General features: G+C 48.8%; 2 protein-coding genes across 6 annotated transcripts in view; both read left to right on the top strand.

Annotated features, from left to right (window-relative positions):
* BicC (protein bicaudal C) overlaps positions 1 to 21,193 on the top strand; it is a 202,672-nt gene that overhangs the window by 44,381 nt on the left and 137,098 nt on the right. The window contains exon 1 of one of the 5 annotated variants that reach the window (XM_076189783.1): positions 1,232 to 1,289. The exons of 3 other annotated variants lie outside the window; for them this stretch is intronic. Coding sequence is in view for 1 of the 2 variants with exons in the window: in XM_076189781.1 (XP_076045896.1) it covers positions 1,861 to 1,915 (55 nt within the window). In the remaining variant the exon portion in view is untranslated. Of the gene's footprint in view, positions 1 to 1,231; positions 1,290 to 1,595; positions 1,916 to 21,193 lie in introns of those variants that run through there. One more of the 5 variants, XM_076189781.1, reaches the window with a different exon arrangement.
* On the top strand, positions 7,616 to 10,344 carry LOC143027883 (uncharacterized; the record flags this gene model as incomplete). Its single annotated transcript, XM_076189531.1, has 3 exons — positions 7,616 to 7,681; positions 8,428 to 8,514; positions 10,219 to 10,344. Coding segments are annotated over 3 exons (279 nt in total), but the record flags the coding sequence as incomplete, so codon positions are not given.

Genomic DNA, 21,193 nt, shown 5'->3' with positions numbered 1-21,193 from the left:
TCTCTAATAAAAGAAGAATGCTTATCATTGTCCTAGTGATTAACAGTTCTTCCCATAATAAATCTACCCTCTCAGGAAACCTTTAATGCTAATGATCTACACGATATCATATATATATATAATATATATATATATATATATATATATTAGTATATATATATATATTAGTATATATATATATATTAGTATATATAACCACCTAGGTATAGCGTATTATAGAAATATATTTAATGTTCTATAGGTACCCCTTTTCCATTTAATTTTTAACTCCCTTTTCGTGTATTTTTTAACCCCTCAGTGTAATTTTTATTACTCTTTGTGTATTCTTATCAATTTTTTTGTGCATTTTTACACTTTTTGGTGTAATTTGTGCAAAAAAAAAAAAATTTACTCCCTTTTGTGTGTTTTATCCCTTTCTGTTTTTACTTCCTTTTCCGTGTGTTTTTTTTACCAATTTCCTGTGTTTTACCCTTTTTCCGTGTATTTTTTTACCCTTTCCCTTTTTACTCATTTTCCTTTTTTCTACCCCCTTTACAGTGTATGTTTAGCCCTATATATATATATATATATATATATATATATAATATATAATATATATATATATATATATATATATATATATATATATTCCATTTTCCGTGTATTTTTACCCCTTTCCCATGCATTTTTTACCCTTTTAACTTCATTTTTTAACCCGTTTCCCATGCATGTTTTACTCTGTTTTCCATGTATTTTTTTATCCCTTTCATCTGTATTTTTACCTCTCTCCTGTGTATCTATTATCCTTTTCCCGTGTAATTTTCACCCTTTCCATGTGTATTTACTACCCCTTTCGTGTATTTTACCACCCCCTAGTGTGTAATTTCTACCGCCCTCTTTTATTTATTTATCTATTTATTTACTTTATTTTATTTATTTATTTTTATTTATTTATCTTTTTTTTTTATCCGGAGGGGGGGGGTTACTATTGGGACTCAACCATTCGAACAGACTTTCTTATCAAATTTAAACTCCGCGGGTCTCCGTATCGTAACCATAAGTGATAAGAAATCGATTAAGGTAAGATAAGTCGACGAATTTTTTCCTTCCCCCTCGCGTTATAGTCTCTCTTCTACGCTGATAAAGTCAGTCTTCAAGTTATCTTAAGTTCCCTTCTAGTCTCTCTCGCTCCAGCAAAGATTTAAGAAGGAAATAGGCAAGAACTAGTTCACAGACGTAGTGGTTAACGAATGGAATAGACTTAGTGACCATACAGTGAGCGCTGAAACTATCGTCTGTTTTAAGAGAAGGTTAGATAACTTTATGGATGGGGATGACAGGTGGTAATGGACATGGAACTGCGTAGATTAGGCCTTATGGTCTCTTGCAGGCTTCCCCCATTCTTGTGTTACATTCATATATATATATATTGTGTGAACCAAGAGCTAGAACAAAGAGGAAGTATGTACTAGACCTTCCAGAAGTCTCTTGGATACTAGTTTCCTTCCAGTCTTTCTCGCTTCGCAAAAGAAACTGAAAAAAATAAATGCATAGTGTGAACGAAAAACTACGAGCTGATATTTTTTTTACTAGACCTTCTAGAAGTCTCACGAGTACTAGAACTTCTAATCTTAAGTTCCCTACTAGTCTCGACAAAGAAACTGAAAAAAGAAATTGAAAGCATATATATTGTGTGAACGAAGAAATAGAGGCAATAGAGTGTTCTAGACCTTCTAGAAGTCTTTGGGAAACTAGAAGAGCCTCTAGATCTTGTGTAGACGAGAGTTCATTCTAGGTACTCCTTCAGGAGGTTTTATGATTCGAGGTGGACCTCCACATGTGTTCAAGTGAAGACGTTGAGGTGCCGTCGATGGTGGCCCAATGCTTTCATTGGAAATTTCGAGAAGAGGAAGAAGAGTTGGAAGAAGTTCGGTGTGTGAGTACGAACTCTTGAAGATGAAAATCGAAGTGGAAGGGGGAATGTTGGGGGAGAAGGGGGGGAATGGGAGAGGGGGAGGTGTTAGGGTTGGGGAGGGGGAGGGGTGTAGATCTGCTTTTGAATGACTTGTTTATTTGTTCATTTATTCGTTTATTTGATTGATTGATTTATCTTTGTTTATTTCTTTATCATTATTTTTTATTTGGTTTAATCAAAGGATCTAATATTTTTAAACTTAGATTCTTTAATACAAACTTTGCGGTATTATTTGATTTATTTATTCCTTTCATTTTATCTATCATGCATATATACATATACGTATATATACATGTGTATATATACATGTATGCATGTGTGTGTGTGTGTGTGTGTGTGTGTGTGTGTGTGTTGTGTTTGTGTTGTGTTTGTGTTGTGTGTTGTGTGTGTGTGTGTAATATATAATTATTTCTAACGGGTTCTCTTCAGTATCTGTACTTGTACTACTGAAGAAAGTGACTAATGTGACTAATCACAAATCCTGGATAAATGCTTTCAGTATATATACGTAGTTATCCAAACCTCGTTTCAAACGCCCCTTTTAAAGTTGGATATTTTCAGTGGTTTCAGGATTGAAGGTCTACAGTAAATCTTCACAACGGCCAGATTATCAACTTTTGCGAGTTCGTTTGATTAGAAACTACTTCCAATACAATATTTCGTTTTACGAATCTCCAAATGTCAAATTACTTTTGCGTCACAGACCGAGAGGCTCAATGACGAACTAAGAGAAGTCAAACCTAGAACAATAATAGACACGTTGGTATGTTCTTAGGAAGTCTAGAATACTGTAACCGAAGTCGTCATCTAGCTGTTCCAATTCACAACTGACGGGAATCTGCCCAGAGTGAAGCCTGGGTGTCAAGACCAGACCAAATCTCTTGCAAGATTTAACGCATTTTGTTCTAAGGACGGACGATTTAATTCAGTTGAGGGACGGTTTCTGTCTAATTGTGATCTCGGCCTAGAGGTCACTTCAGCAAAGGGTTCGCAGAAGTCTGGTGATGCCTAAAGCCAACTCCTTGATTGTATGACCCAGAGATTAAAGTAAGACCTAATACCGAAAAACATGATGAAAAGGAAGATATTTTGAATATAGAAACACATGAAAGATTAGATAAACACCTTGTCCAATTTAGATTTAAATTAATCAAAATTATTAAGTTATTTACCACAAATAATCTGATTGGATGCCCGGGGCCACTGCATTTAACTGAATTAGATCTTCTGGGATTAGCCAGAATAGAATATGTAAGTCGAGACGCCGTAGCGAAGGAAAGTCTTGTCTTGGGATAGATGTCTTATCTTAGGCTGAAATCATCATGATTGTGTTTTTTTCCCACCACGTCATGAAAAACCTATTCACGTTGGACCAACACCACAAATAATGTCATTCCTCACCGATAACCATTGCTTCTATCCTATGATAATGGCGGCAATGGTCATGGTAATGATGGTTAGTAGAGGTAGTAGTGGTACTGGTGGTGATAGTAACGCTAATATTATTTGATTAGCCTCTCTGTGAACTCGGAGACAATCACCTACTTAGACAGCAATTCATAACATACAACTCCTCGAAGTGGCCGACTGATGATGAAGCAATCTTTCCTTAAATGGTCTTTACCCTTTATCCCCAGTGACGCCGCTGTCGCAGACGCCCTCTGGGGCTTTTGGCTCTTCCTCTTTCTCCTCCTCCTCTGGGGCCTACGTGCCACGGGGCAGAGACATGCCCTAGCGTTCCTTCAGGAGTCAGGAAGCGACCAAAGGGCGTACATGAGACTTAGGGAGCGCGGTCAGCTATGAACTTGTCTCCCGTGGGAGCGCGAGCAGGGAGAGGGAAGAAGAAGGAAAGGAAAAGAAAGAACCAAAAACATCAGAGGCTATTTTTCTTTCTTTCTTTTTGTTTTTCCTTCGGTGTCGTCTTTTTCTTCGTCCTGTGTGACCTTGCCTCGTGCCCAAGGAATCCCTCCCGTGTATGCGTTCATTTTGCATAGGCGTGTGTGCGTGCATACATGTGCGTGGATGTTCGTGCGTGCGTGCATGTGCGTGCATACATGTGTGTGTGCGTGTGCCTATGTATGTCTTTGTGCGCACACGCACGCACACGCACGCACACGCACGCACACGCACGCACACGCACGCACACGCACGCACACGCACGCACAAGCACACGCAAGCACGCACGCGGATCACCAATCTCGTGTTCGTTGAAATATTATTCTTGCTGAACACGAGCGGACTGTTCTCGCTTAGTATGATGTTCTTGGTGAGCACAAGCGAGATCTCAGTTCAGTTTAGTTGTCGGCTGTGTGGAGAATGAGCTGTCGGCCTGTTCACTTCCATTTTGTTTTATTTTCACTTATTTTTGTTTATTTTTTTATTCATAATTGTTTATTCGTTTATTTACTTGTTCATTTACATTTATTTGTATATTCATTTATTTGATCATTTAATCCATTTATTTGTAAAATTTTACTCGCTACCAAATTCCTGTACAACCATCCTCACCCCCAACCTTCACTCTCACCCCCCACCCTCACCCCCCACCCTCACCCCCCACCCTCACCCACCCCCCACCCTCACCCCCCACCCTCACCCCCCACCCTCACCCTCATCCCCTCAACCCCTCACCCTCCTCACCCCCACCCTCCTCACCCCCACCCTCCTCACCCCCACCCTTCTCACCCCCACCCTTCTCACCCTCCTCTCCTCCCTCACCCTCCTCCTCCTCCTCCTCACCCCCCTCACTCCTCACCCCCTCTCCTCCCTCACCCCCTCCTCACCCCCCTCTCCTCCCTCACCCTCCTCACCCCCCTCCTCCCCCTCCTCCTCACCCTCCTCCTCACCCCCTCCTGACCCCCTCCTGACCCCCCTCCTCACCCCCTCCTGACCCCCTCCTGACCCCCTCCTGACCCCCTCCTGACCCCCTCCTGACCCCCCTCCTGACCCCCTCCTCACCCCCCTCCACATCCCGCTCTTCACCCGCCTGCTCACCCGATCCTCACCCCCTCCTCACCCCCTCCTCACCCCCTCCTCACCCCCCTCACCCTCCTCACTCCCTCACCCCCTCACCCTCCTCACCCCCTCACCCTCCTCACCCCCTCACCCTCCTCACCCTAAACATCACCCTTAACATCACCCTTAACATTACAATTACCTTTACCCTTAACATCCTCACAACCACCTTTACCCTCACCCTCACAATCACCCTCACCCCCTCACCCTCACCTCCTCACCTCACCCTCACCTCCTCACCCTCACCTCCTCACCCTCACCTCCTCACCTCACCCTCACCTCCTCACCTCACCCTCACCTCCTCACCTCACCCTCACCTCCTCACCTCCTCACCCTCACCTCCTCACCTCCTCACCCTCACCCCCTCACCCTCACCCCTCACCCCCTCACCCTCACCTCCTCACCCTCACCTCACCCTCACCTCCTCACCCTCACCTCCTCACCCTCACCTCCTCACCCTCACCTCCTCACCCTCACCTCCTCACCCTCACCTCCTCACCCTCACCTCCTCACCTCACCCTCCTCACCTCACCCTCCTCACCTCACCCTCCTCACCTCACCCTCACCTAATCACCCTCACCTCCTCACCCTCACCTCACCCTCACCTCCTCACCCTCACCTCCTCACCCTCACCTCCTCACCCTCACCTCCTCACCCTCACCTAATCACCCTCACCTAATCACCCTCACCTAATCACCCTCACCTAATCACCCTCACCTAATCACCCTCACCTAATCACCCTCACCTAATCACCCTCACCTAATCACCCTCACCTAATCACCCTCACCTAATCACCCTCACCTAATCACCTCGCCCGTACCCTCACCTCGCCTCGCCCGTACCCTCACCTCGCCTCGCCCGTACCCTCACCTCGCCTCGCCCGTACCCTCACCTCGCCTCGCCCGTAACCTCACCTCGCCTCGCCCGTAACCTCACCTCGCCTCGCCCGTAACCTCACCTCTCCTCGCCTCGCCCGTACCCTCGCCTCTCCTCGCCTCGCCCGTACCCTCACCTCTCCTCGCCTCGCCCGTACCCTCACCTCTCCTCGCCTCGCCCGTACCCTCACCTCTCCTCGCCTCGCCCGTACCCTCACCTCTCCTCGCCTCGCCCGTACCCTCACCTCTCCTCGCCTCGCCCGTACCCTCACCTCTCCTCGCCTCGCCCGTACCCTCACCTCTCCTCGCCTCGCCCGTACCCTCACCTCTCCTCGCCTCGCCCGTACCCTCACCTCTCCTCGCCTCGCCCGTACCCTCACCTCTCCTCTTCACCCTCACCCTCTTCACCCTCACCTCTCCTCTTCACCCTCACCCTCTTCACCCTCACCCTCTTCACCCTCACCCTCTTCACCCTCACCCTCTTCACCCTCACCCTCTTCACCCTCACCCTCTTCACCCTCACCCTCTTCACCCTCACCCTCTTCACCCTCACCCTCTTCACCCTCACCCTCTTCACCCTCACCCTCTTCACCCTCACCCTCTTCGCCCTCCTCACCCTCACCCTCCTCACCCTCACCCTCTTCACCCTCACCCTCTTCACCCTCACCCTCTTCACCCTCACCCTCTTCACCCTCACCCTCTTCACCCTCACCCTCTTCACCCTCACCCTCACCATCCTCACCCTCACCATCCTCACCCTCACCATCCTCACCCTCACCATCCTCACCCTCACCATCCTCACCCTCACCATCCTCACCGTCCTCACCATCCTCACCGTCCTCACCATCCTCACCGTCCTCACCATCCTCACCATCCTCACCACCAACCTCACCATCCTCACCACCAACCTCACCAACCTCACCATCCTCACTATTCTCACTATTCTCACCATCCTCAATATTCTCACCATCCTCACAATTTTCACCCTCACCCTCCTTAACCTCACCTTTACTCTTAACCTCACCCTCCTCACACTCATCCTCCTCAACCCCACCTTCACCCTTAGCCTCGCCCTTAGCTTCGTCCTTAGCCTCGCCCTTAGCCTCGCCCTTAGCCTCGCCCTTAGCCTCGCCCTAAGCCTCGCCCATAGCCTCGCCCATAGCCTCGCCCATAGCCTCGCCCATAACCTCGCCCTTAACTTCCTCACAATCTCATTCACCCTCGCCCTCCTCACACTCCTCACACTCCTCACACTCCTCACACTCATCACACTCATCACACTCATCACACTCCTCACACTCACACTCCTCACACTCACCCTCCTCACCTGCCCCTCCTCACCCACCCCTCCTCACCCGCCCCTCCTCAAATGCCCCTCCTCACCCACCCCTCCTCACCCTCCTCACACTCCTCACACTCCTCACCCTCACACTCCTCACACTCCTCACCCTCACCCTCCTCACACTCCTCACCCTCACCCTCCTCACCCTCCTCACCCTCACCCTCCTCACCCTCCTCACCCTCCTCACCCTCACCCTCCTCACCCTCACCCTCCTCACCCTCCTCACCCTCACCCTCCTCACCCTCCTCACCCTACTTACTCTCCTCACCCTCCTCACCCTGCTCACACTCCTTACCCTACTCACCCTGCTCACCCTACTCACCCTGCTCACACTCCTTACCCTACTTACCCTCCTCACCCTGCTCACACCACTCACACTCCTTACCCTCCTCACCCTGCTCACCCTCCTCACCCTGCTCACTGTGCTCATACTCCTTACCCTCCTCACCCTCCTCACCCTCCTCACCCTCCTCACCCTCCTCACCCTCCTCACCCGCCCCTCCTCACCCGCCCCTCCTCACCCGCCCCTCCTCACCCGCCCCTCCTCACCCGCCCCTCCTCATCCTCACCCTCACCTCACCCTCACCCTCACCCCTCACCCTCACCCTCCTCACCCTCCTTACCCTCACCCTACTCATCCTCACCCTAATCATCCTCAACTCACCCTCATCCCATCACCCTCACCCCACTCACCCTCACCCTACTCACCCTCACCCTCCTCACCCTCACCCTACTCACCCTCCTCACCCTCACCCTACTCACCCTCCTCACCCTCACCTTCCTCACCCTCCTCACCCTCACCTTCCTCACCCTCCTCACCCTCACCTTCCTCACCCTCCTCAACCTCACCCTCTTCACCCTCACCCTCCTCACCCTCTTCACCCTCACCCTCCTCACCCTCCTCACCCTCCTCACCCTCCTCACCCTCCTCATCCTCTTCGCCCTCACCCTCTTCGCCCTCACCCTCTTCGCCCTCACCCTCTTCGCCCTCACCCTCTTCGCCCTCACCCTCTTCGCCCTCACCCTCTTCGCCCACACCCTCTTCGCCCACACCCTCTTCGCCCACACCCCCCTCACCCTCTTCACCCTCACCCTCTTCACCCTCACCCTCTTCACCCTCACCCTCTTCACCCTCACCCTCCTCACCCTCCTCACCCTCCTCACCCTCCTCACCCTCCTCACCCTCCTCACCCTCCTCACCCTCCTCACCCTCCTCACCCTCACCCTCCTCACCCTCACCCTCCTCATCCTCCTCACCCTCACCCTCCTCATCCTCCTCACCCTCCTCATCCTCCTCACCCTCACCCTCCTCATCCTCACCCTCATCATCCTCATCCTCACCCTCCTCACCCTCCTCACCCTCCTCACCTTCACCCTCCTCACCCTCCTCACCTTCACCCTCCTCACCCTCCTCACCCTCACCCTCCTCACCCTCCTCACCCTCACCCTCCTCACCCTCCTCACCCTCACCCTCCTCACCCTCCTCACCCTCCTCACCCTCACCCTCCTCACCCTCACCCTCCTCACCCTCACCCTACTCACCCGCCCCTCCTCCCCCGCCCTTCCTCATCCGCCCCTCCTCCCCCTCACCTCACCCTCACCCTCACCCTCCTTACCCTCACCCTACTCATCCTCACCCTCACCCTACTTCCTCACCCTCACCCTACTCATCCTCACCCTCACCTCACCCTCCTCACCCTCACCTCACCCTCACACTCACCCTCACCTCACCCTCACCCTCACCTCACCCTCACCTCACCTCACCCTCACCCTCACCCTCCTTACCCTCACCCTACTCATCCTCACCCTCACCCTACTCACCCTCCTCACCCTCACCTTCCTCACCCTCCTCATCCTCACCCTCTTCACCCTCACCCTCCTCACCCTCACCCTCCTCACCCTCTTCGCCCTCTTCGCCCTCTTCGCCCTCACCCTCTTCGCCCTCACCCTCTTCGCCCTCACCCTCTTCGCCCTCACCCTCTTCGCCCTCACCCTCTTCGCCCTCACCCTCTTCGCCCTCACCCTCTTCGCCCTCACCCTCTTCGCCCTCACCCTCCTCACCCTCACCCTCCTCACCCTCACCCTCCTCACCCTCTTCACCCTCACCCTCTTCACCCTCACCCTCTTCACCCTCACCCTCTTCACCCTCACCCTCTTCACCCTCACCCTCTTCACTCACCCTCCTCACCCTTACCCTTTTCACCCTCACCCTCCTCACCCTCACCCTCCTCACCCTCACCCTCCTCACCCTCACCCTCCTCACCCTCACCCTCCTCACCCTCACCCTCCTCACCCTCACCCTCCTCACCCTCACCCTCCTCACCCTCCCTCCTCACCCTCTCTCCTCACCCTCCCTCCTCACCCTCTCTCCTCACCCTCACTCCTCACCCTCACTCCTCACCCTCACTCCTCACCCTCCTCAACCTCCTCAACCTCACCCTCCTCACCCTCACCCTCCTCACCCTCACCCTCTTCACCCTCACCCTCCTCACCCTCACCCTCCTCACCCTCACCCTCCTCACCCTCACCCTCCTCACCCTCACCCTCCTCAACCTCACCCTCCTCAACCTCACCCTCCTCAACCTCACCCTCCTCAACCTCACCCTCTTCACCCTCACCTCACCCTCTTCACCCTCACCTCACCCTCTTCACCCTCACCTCACCCTCTTCACCCTCACCTCACCCTCTTCACCCTCACCTCACCCTCTTCACCCTCACCTCACCCTCTTCACCCTCCTCACCCTCACCCTCTTCACCCTCACCCTCTTCACCCTCACCCTCTTCACCCTCCTCACCCTCCTCACCCTCACCCTCTTCACCCTCACCCTCACCCACCTCCTCACCCTCCTCACCCTCACCCACCTCCTCACCCTCCTCACCCTCGCCCTCCTCCTCACCCTCCTCACCCTCGCCCTCCCTCACCCTCGCCCTCCTCACCCTCGCCCTCCTCGCCCTCGCCCTTACCCTCCTCACCCTCACCCTCCTCACCCTCACCCTCCTCACCCTCACCCTCCTCACCCTCATCCTCTTCACCCTCATCCTCTTCACCCTCATCCTCTTCACCCTCATCCTCTTCACCCTCATCCTCTTCACCCTCATCCTCTTCACCCTCATCCTCTTCACCCTCATCCTCTTCACCCTCATCCTCTTCACTCTCATCCTCCTCACCCTCACCCTCCTCACCCTCACCCTCCTCACCCTCACCCTCCTCACCCTCACCCTCCTCACCCTCGCCCTCCTCGCCCTCCTCGCCCTCCCTCCTCGCCCTCCCTCCTCGCCCTCTCACCCTCCTCGCCCTCGCCCTCCCTCCTCGCCCTCCTCACCCTCACACCCCTCACCCTCACCCTCCTCACCCTCATCCTCCTCACCCTCACCCTCCTCACCCTCACCCTCACCCTCCTCACCCTCATCCTCTTCACTCACCCTCATCCTCTTCACCCTCATCCTCTTCACCCTCATCCTCTTCACCCTCATCCTCTTCACCCTCATCCTCTTCACCCTCACCCTCATCCTCTTCACCCTCATCCTCTTCACCCTCACCCTCCTCACCCTCCTCACCCTCCTCGCCCTCCTCACGCTCCTCGCCCTCCTCACCCTCCTCACCCTCCTCACCCTCCTCACCCTCTTCACCCTCTTCACCCTCTTCACCCTCTTCACCCTCTTCACCCTCCTCACCCTCCTCACCCTCCTCACCCTCCTCACCCTCTTCACCCTCTTCACCCTCTTCACCCTCTTCACCCTCTTCACCCTCTTCACCCTCCTCACCCTCCTCACCCTCCTCACCCTCCTCACCCTCCTCACCCTCTTCACCCTCTTCACCCTCTTAACCCTCCTCACCCTCCTCGCCCTATTCACCTTCAACCTCTTCACCCTCCTTATGCTCACCCACACCCTCCTCTTGGATGTAGTTGTGGGTGTATGTAGATGAGTCTTGGTTCTCCTGCTCGTCCTCTCCGTTCCCTGCGTGACCTTTCTTTGTGTCGACCATCTGAGGCGAAGCTCCTCCACTGCCTGTGGGAGGCGTCGTCGAAGTCGACCTCCGTCGCGGCGACACTGACAGGCGCCTCTGTCAATAGAACCAAAACTATGACGTCACTCGGGTGGGGCGGGAAACAAGGACGGCTTTTGGGTGCGGGGGCGTGGGCGTGGGTGAGTGAGCTGCTTCCGGGTAGACCCCAACTCTGCCCTTCGGACTCTTTTTCTTCTTCTTCTTCTTCTTTAATATTTTTTTCTGTTCTTTCTCATTTTTTCTTCCTACCTCTCTTTAGCTTTTCTCACTCCTCCCTCTTCTGTCTTTTTGTCTGTCTGTCTCCTCTGTCTCTGTTTCTCCGTCTCTGCCTCTGTCTGCCTGTGTCTCTGTCTCTGTCTCTGTGTCTCTGTCTCTGTCTCTCTGTCTCTCTCTGTTTCTCCGTCTCTGCCTCTGCCTGTGTCTCGGTCTCTATCTCTGTCTGTCTCTGTGTCTCTGTGTCTCTGTCTGTGTGTCTCTGTCTCTGTTTCTCCGTCTCTGCTTCTGTCTGCCTGTGTCTCGGTGTCTGTCTCTCTATCTCTGTCTGTCTCTATGTCTCTGTCTCTGTGTCTCTGTCTCTGTGTCTCTGTGTTTCTGTCTCTGTGTCTCTGTCTCTGTGTGTCTGTGTGTTTCTGTCTCTGTTTCTCCGTCTCTGCCTGTGTCTCGGTCTCTGTCTCTCTGTCTCTGTCTCTGTGTCTCTATCTCTGTGTCTCTGTGTCTGTCTCTGTGTCTGTCTGTGTGTCTGCCTGTGTGTCTGTCTGTGTGTCTGTGTGTGTCTCTGTCTGTGTGTCTGTCTGTGTGTCTGTCTGTGTCTCTGTCTGTGTCTCTGTCTGTGTGTCTGTCTGTGTCTGTCTGTGTCTCTGTCTGTCTGTGTCTTTGTGTCTCTGTCTCGGTGTCTGTGTGTCTGTCTGTGTGTTTGTATGTCTGTGTGTCTGTGTATGTCTGTCTGTGTATGTGTCTGTGTGTGTGTCTGTCTGTCTGTGTCTGTCTGTGTCTGTCTGTCTGTCTGTCTGTATGTCTGTCTGTCTGTCTCTGTGTCTGTGTGTCTGTATCTGTGTCTGTGTCTGTCTGTATGTGTGTCTGTGTCTGTATCTGTCTGTCTATCTGTCTGTGTATCTGTGTACCTGTCTGTGTGTCTGTATGTGTGTCTGTGTCTGTGTATGTATCTGTGTCTATCTGTCTGTGTGTCTGTGTCTGTGTGTCTGTGTCTGTCTCTGTCTGTGTGTCTGTGTCTGTATCTGTGTCTGTGTCTGTCTGTATCTCTGTGTACCTGTCTGTGTACCTGTCTGTGTCTATCTGTGTGTGTCTGTGTCTGTCTGTGTCTGTCTGTGTCTGTCTGTGTCTGTGTATGTCTGTCTGTCTGTGTCTGTATGTGTCTGTCTGTCTGTCTGTGTCTGTCTGTGTCTGTCTGTCTGTGTCTGTCTGTCTGTGTCTGTCTGTGTCTGTCTGTGTCTGTCTGTCTGTGTCTGTGTCTCTGTCTCGGTCTGTCTGTCTCTGTCTCGGTCTGTCTCTCTGTCTCGGTCTGTCTCTCTGGCTCGGTCTGTCTTTCTCTGTCTCAGTCTCTGTGTCTCTCTGTCTCGGTCTCTCGGTCTCGGTCTCGGTCTCTGTGTCTGTCTCTGTCTGTCTCTGTGTGTCTGTGTCTCTGTCTGTCTGTATCTGTGACTCACTGTCTGTCTGTGTCTGTGTGTGTCTGTCTGTGTGTGTGTCTGTGTCTGTCTGTCTGTGTCTGTGTACCTGTCTGTCTGTGTCTGGCTGTGTCTGTCTGTGTCTGTCTGGCTGTGTCTGTCTGGCTGTGTCTGTCTGTCTGTGTCTGTCTGTGTGTCTGTGTCTGTGTGTCTGTGTCTGTCTGTGTCTGTCTGTGTCTGTGTATCTGTGTGTACCTGTCTGTCTGTGTGTCTGTGTCTCTGTCTCTGTGTCTGTCTCGGTCTGTCTGTCTCTGTCTCGGTCTCTGTGTCTCTGTCTCGGTCTCTGTGCCTGTGTCTCTGTCTCGGTCTCTGTCTCTCTGTCTCGGTCTCTGTGTCTGTCTGTGTCTCTGTCTCTGTCTGTCTCTCTGTCTCTGCCTCTGTCTCTCTGTCTCTCTGTCTCTGTCTGTCTCTCTGCCTCTGTCTCTCTGTGTCTGTCTATCTCTCTATCTCTGTCTCTCTGTCTGTCTGTGTCTGTCTGTTTTTGTGTCTCTTTGTCTCTTTCTCTGTCTCTGCCTGTCTGTCTCTGCCTGTCTGCTGTGTCTGTCTGTCTCTGTATCTGTCTCTGATTGTGTCTGTCATTCTATCTCTTGTCTCTCATTCTCTTATTTTGTCTCATTTTCTCCTATTTTCTCAATTTCTCGTTTTCTCAATTTGTCTCATTGTCTCTCATTTCCTCTCAATTTCTCGTTTTGTCTCAATTTGTCTCTCTCATTTCGTCTCATTGCCGTCTCTAATTGTCTTGTCTCTCTAATTCTGTCTGTCTCTGTGTCTGTTTTTGTCTCTGTCTCTGTCTCTATCCCTCTGTCTCTATCCCTCTGTCTGTCTGTCTCTCCCTCTGTCTGTCTGTCTGTCTTTGTCTGTCTCTGTCTGTCTGTCTCTGTCTCTGCCTTTGTCTTTGTCTGTCTCTGTCACTGTCTTTGTCTGTCTGTCTCTCTGTCTTTGTCTGTCTGTCTCTGTCTCTCTCTGTCTGCCTCTCTGTCTGTCTCTCTGTCTCTCTCTGTCTGCCTCTCTGTCTGTCTCTGTGTCTCTGTCTGCCTCTCTGTCTGTCTGTCTCTCCGTCTGTCTCTATCTGTCTCTCTCAGTCTGTCCGTCTCTGTCTGTGTCTCTCTGTCTGTGTCTCTGTCTCTCTGTCTGTCTGTGTCTCTGTGTCTGTCTCTCATTCTCTGTCTGTCTCTCATTCTCTGTCTGTCTGTCTCTGTCTGTGTCTGTCTGTCTGTCTCTCTGACTCTCTGTCTCTCTGTCTCTATCTCTGTCTCTATCTCTCTGTCTCTGTCTCTCTATCTCTGTCTCTGTCTGTCTTTCTTTGTCTGTCTCTGTCCCTGTGTCTCTGTGTCTGTCTCTGTCTCTTAGTCATTCTATCTCATTCTGTCTCTCGTTCTTTCATTTTGTCTTTCATTTTGTCTCATTCTCTCATTTTGTCTTTCATTTTGTCTCATTCTCTCATTTTCTCATTCTCTCATTTTCTCATTCTCTCATTTTCTCTCATTTTCTCTCATTTGTCTCTCATTTTGTCTGATTCTCTCGTTTTGTCTCTCATTGTCTGTCTGTCTTTCCGTCTGTTTCTGTATCTCTGTGTCACTGTCTCTGTTTTTGTCTGTCTCTCCGTCTGTCTGATTGTCTGTGTGTCATTCTCATTGTCTCTTATTGTCTCTTATTGTCTCTTATTGTCTCTTATTGTCCCTTATTGTCCCTTATTGTCCCTTATTGTCCCTTATTGTCCCTTATTGTCCCTTATTGTCTCTTGTCTCTTATTATCTCTTATTGTCTTCTCGCATTGTCTCTCATTGTCTCTCATTCTGCCTCTCATTCTGTGTCTGTCTGTCTCTGTCTCTGTTTCTCTGTCCCTGTCTCTGTCTGTCTGTCTGTCTGTCCCTGTCTCTGTCTGTCTCTCTGTCTCTCAACTGACTCTTGTTTGGGGGTAAAGGCGTAGGGTGTGTTGTGCAACAGATGGTAAAGGGCACGGCCAGAGTACTGATAAACACTTGCTTTCTTATCCTCGTTGGGGGTTATCCCTCTTTTTCTCTCCCTCTTTCTCTTTCCCTATTTCTTTCTCTTCCTCCTTTTTCTTCCTCTTTTTTTTCTTTTTCTCCCTTTTTCTTTTCCTTTCTCTCTCCCTCTTTCTCTTCCTCTTTCTCTTTCCCTATTTCTTTCTCTTCCTCCTTTTTCTCTTTTTCTCCCTTTTTCTTTTGCTTTCTCTCTCCCTCTTTCTCTTTCCCTATTTCTTTCTCTTCCTCCTTTTTCTTCCTCCTTTTTCTCTTTTTCTTCCTCCTTTTTCTCTTTTTCTCCCTTTTTCTTTTGCTTTCTCTCTCCCTCTTTCTCTCCCTCTTTCTTTCTCTCCCTATTTCTTTCTCTCCCTATTTCTTTCTCTCTTCCTCTCTTTTCTTTCTCCATTTCTCTTCACTTTCACTCGCTTTCTTTTTGACTTTCTCATTTTCCTACCGTCTCCATTCGCCTCTTTTCTCTTTTCTTTTCTCTTCTTTTCTTTTCTTCTCTCTCCTCTTCTTTTCCTTTCTTCTCTCTCCTCTTTTTAACGAGCGAGATAGGAACTTGTTTGTTTCTATATATACTGGCCAAAAATACATCAGAACTATCAAAGTACATTAGTTTGTACAATTACTATGGAAATACATTAGGTGTTTTCATCAATGCTATTATTTTAGACTTATAAGAGGTCAGTCCGTATATATAGTTTCTGACCTCTTTTGCCTAAGATCCGCAGCCTCAGTGTAACCGGCAACAGCCACAAAGTTGGCCCTTTGGCCACTTAGAAGAGTTGATGGTTTTCCCGATTATGTGATGATTATAGGTTATAGGGTTATGATTATCTTATTATATTATGATTGATTATAAAATTATAAGATTATGAATAAGATTACAATATTATGATTATGATTATAATTATAAAATTATGATTACAAAATTGTGATTATAAGATTATAATTGTGTAATTGTGATTGAATGTGTGATTGTGATTATATGACTGTAATTGTGACTGATTATGATAGTGATTATGTAAGTGTAATTGTGATTGTGTGATTATGATTATGAATACGCGATTGTGATTGTGATGTGTGATTCTAATGTAATTACGATATGATTGATTATATGAATAATAATGAAGGTATATGTAATGTGATATATGATGAAAAATACCCTTGGTTCGCGGTAGTCATGATTGCGCTAGCAAGCTTTTGTATATCCAGTCCATAAGAATCTTCCAACTTGTCTTTTTATATTATTCACACTATCTTGTAGACCACGCGCTCTCCACGAGTCTACAAACACTTATACAATGTTGTTCTTGTGCACTTTGGGGGTTTAACACACACACTAACGCCCACACACGCGCACGCGATTTGAGGACGCAATGGTAGCGTTCGCAACCGCTATTCCAGCGGTCCGAATTCGAATCCAGCCCAGGGCTAAAATAATTTCAGTATTGCTGCGCTGTGAGCCGTTACTCCAACTCTTGTAGGCGGGGAATTGGCTGTGTGTGTGGAAGGTCACAGCATTATTCACAGGTCGGTCATATATGAGCTCTGAGGTCTCCTCTCATCCGGAAGGGTAATAGCTGTCGATCACGAGTACAATACGTGAATCAAGACTGGTGAATCACACACACGCACGCACACACGCATGCACACACAAAATTGCACACACAAAATTGTCGGGGAGACTTACAACTTGCTAAAATCAATAAAAGTGGATTTTGCTTACCTGGACGAAGACATGATAAAAAAAAATTTGGTTACATTGATAAGGCCTAGACTAGAGTATGCGGCGACATTGTGGTCCCCCAGTACCAAAAAGAACAAAGAAAATAGAAAGAATCCAAAGAGCAGCTACAAAAATGGCACCTGCACTTGCAAACCTATCATACGAGGAGAGATTGGCTAAACTGGAGCTACCGACACTGGAGGAAAGAAGAAAGAGAGGAGACCTACTGACCATCTACAGAATCATGAAAGGCACAGAGATACTTGATAGAGAAGAATTGCTAAACTGGGACAAGAGAAACACAAGAGGACATGGAAGGAAATTAAGAAAACATAGCTATAGAAGAGAACTGAAGAAAAACAGTTTTCCACATAGAGTTTTAGACACTTGGAACAAACTGGATAATGAAATAGTAAGCGCAAAAACCATTCACGAGTTTAAAAGCAAACTAGACACTGAGAGATACAATGGCGGGACAACACGAGCATAGCTCCCCTTCCCGCAAAATACAACTAGGTAAATACAACTAGGTAAATACACACGCATGCACACACACGCATGCACACACACGCATGCACACACACGCATGCACACACACGCATGCACACACATGCATGCACACGCACGCACACGCACGCACGCACACGCGCGCGCGCGCGCACACACACACACACGCACACGCACGAACGCACACACGCGCGCGCGCGCACACACGCACACACACACACATACACCGTATGCCCCACACCCTACACCCTTCAAAGAAAGAAAAGAAAAAGGATTATTGCCTGTCAAAGAGTGACGACCTCACTGGAAGCCACGTGTGGACAGTTCAGCGACGTGAGGTCACGGAATTATCTACTGTGGACGGATGTCATCTTCGTCACACACTAAACAACACAACAGATAATGTTTCCTTGTTATCTCTTCGAAATAAGGGAAAACGATAACTAAGGAACAAGAAAGGGGGAAAAGTGCAAAGAAGTGCAGATAAAAGATGTAGAAATAAAAACATAAAAAACAATGGGGAATGGACATGAATGATGGCGAGATGAAACATTTTGGGAAAATAGAGAATTTAGCATGTGAGTGACAGGTGTGGCGTGGGAGGAGTTGGGGAATGAATTAGTGTCACCCAGGGGTCATGTTACCTTAGGTGCAGTTGACATCTTGTCCTTGTACAGTGAGTGACCAGTGTCTCGCACGCAGTGTAATAGTGATACGCTCTCATCAATCAACATGAGATACCCCCCACCGAGCACGGCAGGGCCAAGCAGCATCTTCTCCATATCCAGCGATGAGGAGAGTGACCACCCCAACGTGGCAACTGACCTCCAGCGCTCTAAGCGCCCCAGGACCCCACCCTCCCTGGGTAAAGACGCCCTTACTAGCAGCGCCTATGCCCCTCTTCCTGGACCGGAAGTAAACCGGCAGACAATGCTGCTAAGCTAGGTGCTTCATCACCCGAATACGTCATCTTAATCCAGCCCTCAGCAAATGACATCTTCCGGAAGATTGACCTTGCTGCCTGGGACCTCTGGAAATAGGAATACCGCTCTACCGCTGATGCCCAAGGATGGCCCCTCAAGACCTGCCTCGGACCGACCCCTCCCACCTCCTCCTCCCTACCCCCTGCACATTGCAGCGACAATTAGCAGGATACGGGTAAATCACTGGCCCACCCAATATACTGTCTCACGCTGCACCTGTGGCGCGGAAGTCTCCTTCCAGCACTGCCTCCTCACATGTTCCGTGATGGAAGCCCACTTCCGGCCACTACGCGCAACCCTCGGCGACCACACCACGGCTCTCGACCGTCTCAGGGCAGACGACTCGCCCCAATGCTGACTTCCTTGTCCTCGCGGCCAAACTCTGCTACTCTTCCCCAGTTGGAGGAGTGATATAAGCACCCGCCCGCACCCACACACGCATCTGCGTAGATTTAACTCCATGTATACTCCCACACACGCGAGTGTTAAAAGCTACTGGCACTCCCCGGTGACAACACGTATTTTTATCAAGTCACTAGAAATCTGGAAGCCAGTCCCTAAATCGGCTAACTCTGCTGGGACTAAATGCAAAAACAACAACAACAGCTTAATTCCACGTTGATTAATTTTAAGTATATATGTATATATATATGTATATGTATGTATATATGTGTGTATATATGTGTGTATATATATATGTGTGTATATATATATGTGTATATATGTGTATATATATATATATATATATATATATATATATAATGTATTATGTAAATCTAAATGAAGATGCACAAATTGGTAAATGAATATTACGATAGTTGCACACACATGTCATCTTTTCCTTCCCGCTTATAGACGAAAACGACAAAACAAACAAGGGAAAAAAAAACGAAGACAAGTCAGTAGATGTACAACTAAATCAGCAGCTAGTTAAATGAATTCGCATATTTATGTAAACATAATGAATTAGTAATAAATTGCTGAAATAGAAAAAAATAGTTGAATGCGTGCTCTCGACAGGGATTTGTCTGAGAATTCGTTTTTGGGTCAAAGAATTTAATAAATATATAAATAGATAAGCTAGTAAAAAAAAATTAATATGCAATGTTATGTAAACATGAAATACAGAAAAATGAGCAGCTACAAATGAGTAGATGAATATTTTGTAACATTGTTTGACTTGTGGATGAGGCACGCGGGGTTGTCTTGTCCAAGTATCTGTTACTGGACCAGAGGATCTTCAGTGTGTTTACACTTGTCATTCCCTGTTTAGCTTCGTTCCTCGACTCCCCCGCACGTGGATCTGTTACCAGATTGTGCATGTTTCCCTTAGTACAGGGTGTGCTTTGTTTGTTTGCATTTGCTCCCTTCGTGTTTTTCTTTGAGTCTTGAACGCTTCTCTTGATCGTCAATCATGTTTATATATTGACATTTCCGAACGACGGTGTTAGTCGCTTGGGGAGCTCAAAAATACTTGCAAATAATAATAAAGGATGTTATATGAATATAACAATGATTATATTATACAATTTAATTATATAAATGTATATGATAATATAAGGATCTGTTCTGGTATAACCCAAGTTCTAAACCTTTTCCTCCGTTGAATATATATATATATCCCCAGAGTTAGACTCGTATACCGTTAAAAATGTCCCCAGAGATACAAAACCCGTACCCCCATTCATTTGAAACCAAATATAGAATGGTGATGTATTAAAATCAATGCACTATACACTAATGCAATGTATATTGTTAAATGGTTCAAAGTATAACGACTTTATTAAGCAGAGGCAACACAATCAAAGACTGTCGAGCTGGATTTTATTACATCCATCAAGTACCCTGGGGGAAATTTCCTGTGGTCCTCAGATTAGAATATCTATGATAAACTACTCCAGTGTTCTTCATCTGGGTCCATAATTCCTTGGGGTCCTGAAATACCCCCAAACCAAAAAGAAACAAGCAGTTGAGTTTTGGTGTGCCGTCCTGGTACATTTGCCAATTCGCTCATGGGAAGTACTATCATGGGAAGTATATCAACCGTTCTGTTCTACTAACACTCAAACAAAAATTTTCAAAATTTTCCATTTGAAAGATTTTACCTATGGAATGGTTAGGCTAGGCTAGATTAGGTTAGGTCAGGAGCTAATGGACAATATAGGTTTCAAGTTTAATATTCGCGTTTGTGTATTTCTGGATTTTTACCCAGTAAATATTGAGAAACTTGAGAAACGTCGTGCATCTGCCAACGTGTTTGAGCTGGGTCCATAATTCCTTGGGGTCCTGAAATACCCCCAAACCAAAAAGAAACAAGTGGACTGTAGATAGAAGCCAGCTCCTGTGCGACCGTCTTCAAGTACAGAGCCATCCGTATATACTAGAAAATCCCCAGCATAATGTTCTGCTAGGAATTTCTTGGTGCTTTCGAGCAACAGATGGTGGTTTGCCTGGCGGCCTAGTCCATAGATTTCGGTCCTTACTTCAGGTGGTGAATAGGTCCAGGGAGGAGAGGGGTCTTGCTGATTTTGGGCCACTAAGCGGCGATCACTAGGTTGTAGTCCAGCTTGGAGGCAGATATCCTTGACGGAGATAGGAAGACCGCATACGGGTTCCGTCGGTGGGGCCGCGACCCATCCCTCGGAAAGTTCCTCGTCAGTCGAGTTCGGTACTCTGGCTGCACTGAAGAGGTATCGGCAGGCGTCCCTTTTGATACGGCGCCATAGTGGCAGGATCCCAGCTTCACTGTACACCTGCTCGTGAGGGACCGACCTCGGGAGACCGAGTCCCACTCGGAGTGCTTGACACTCAATTTGGGTCATCTTGTGCACTGCATCCCTTGACAGGTCATGCAGCACTGCCGCCCCAAAGAGGAGCCTTGACCGCACTAGACTCTGAACCCTGCCACAGCCCTTGAACGCCTGCTGGAAAACAGCCTCACAGACGCCGGACGAAGACAGCTGGTCTTCACGGCCCACCTCATCTGCTCTTCCCCAGTAGTATCTCTACTGTAAAATTGATAAATCCCCAAACCCTAAAACCCCTCCACCCTACCCGCCAATCCTCCACTTACATATATACAGTGCATGTACATACATAGTATGTATAT

This window comes from Oratosquilla oratoria, chromosome 9, assembly GCF_046742065.1.
Source record: "Oratosquilla oratoria isolate Oo_2021 chromosome 9, ASM4674206v1, whole genome shotgun sequence".
Taxonomy (NCBI): domain Eukaryota; kingdom Metazoa; phylum Arthropoda; class Malacostraca; order Stomatopoda; family Squillidae; genus Oratosquilla; species Oratosquilla oratoria.
This window is presented reverse-complemented; position numbering and strand designations above follow the sequence as displayed.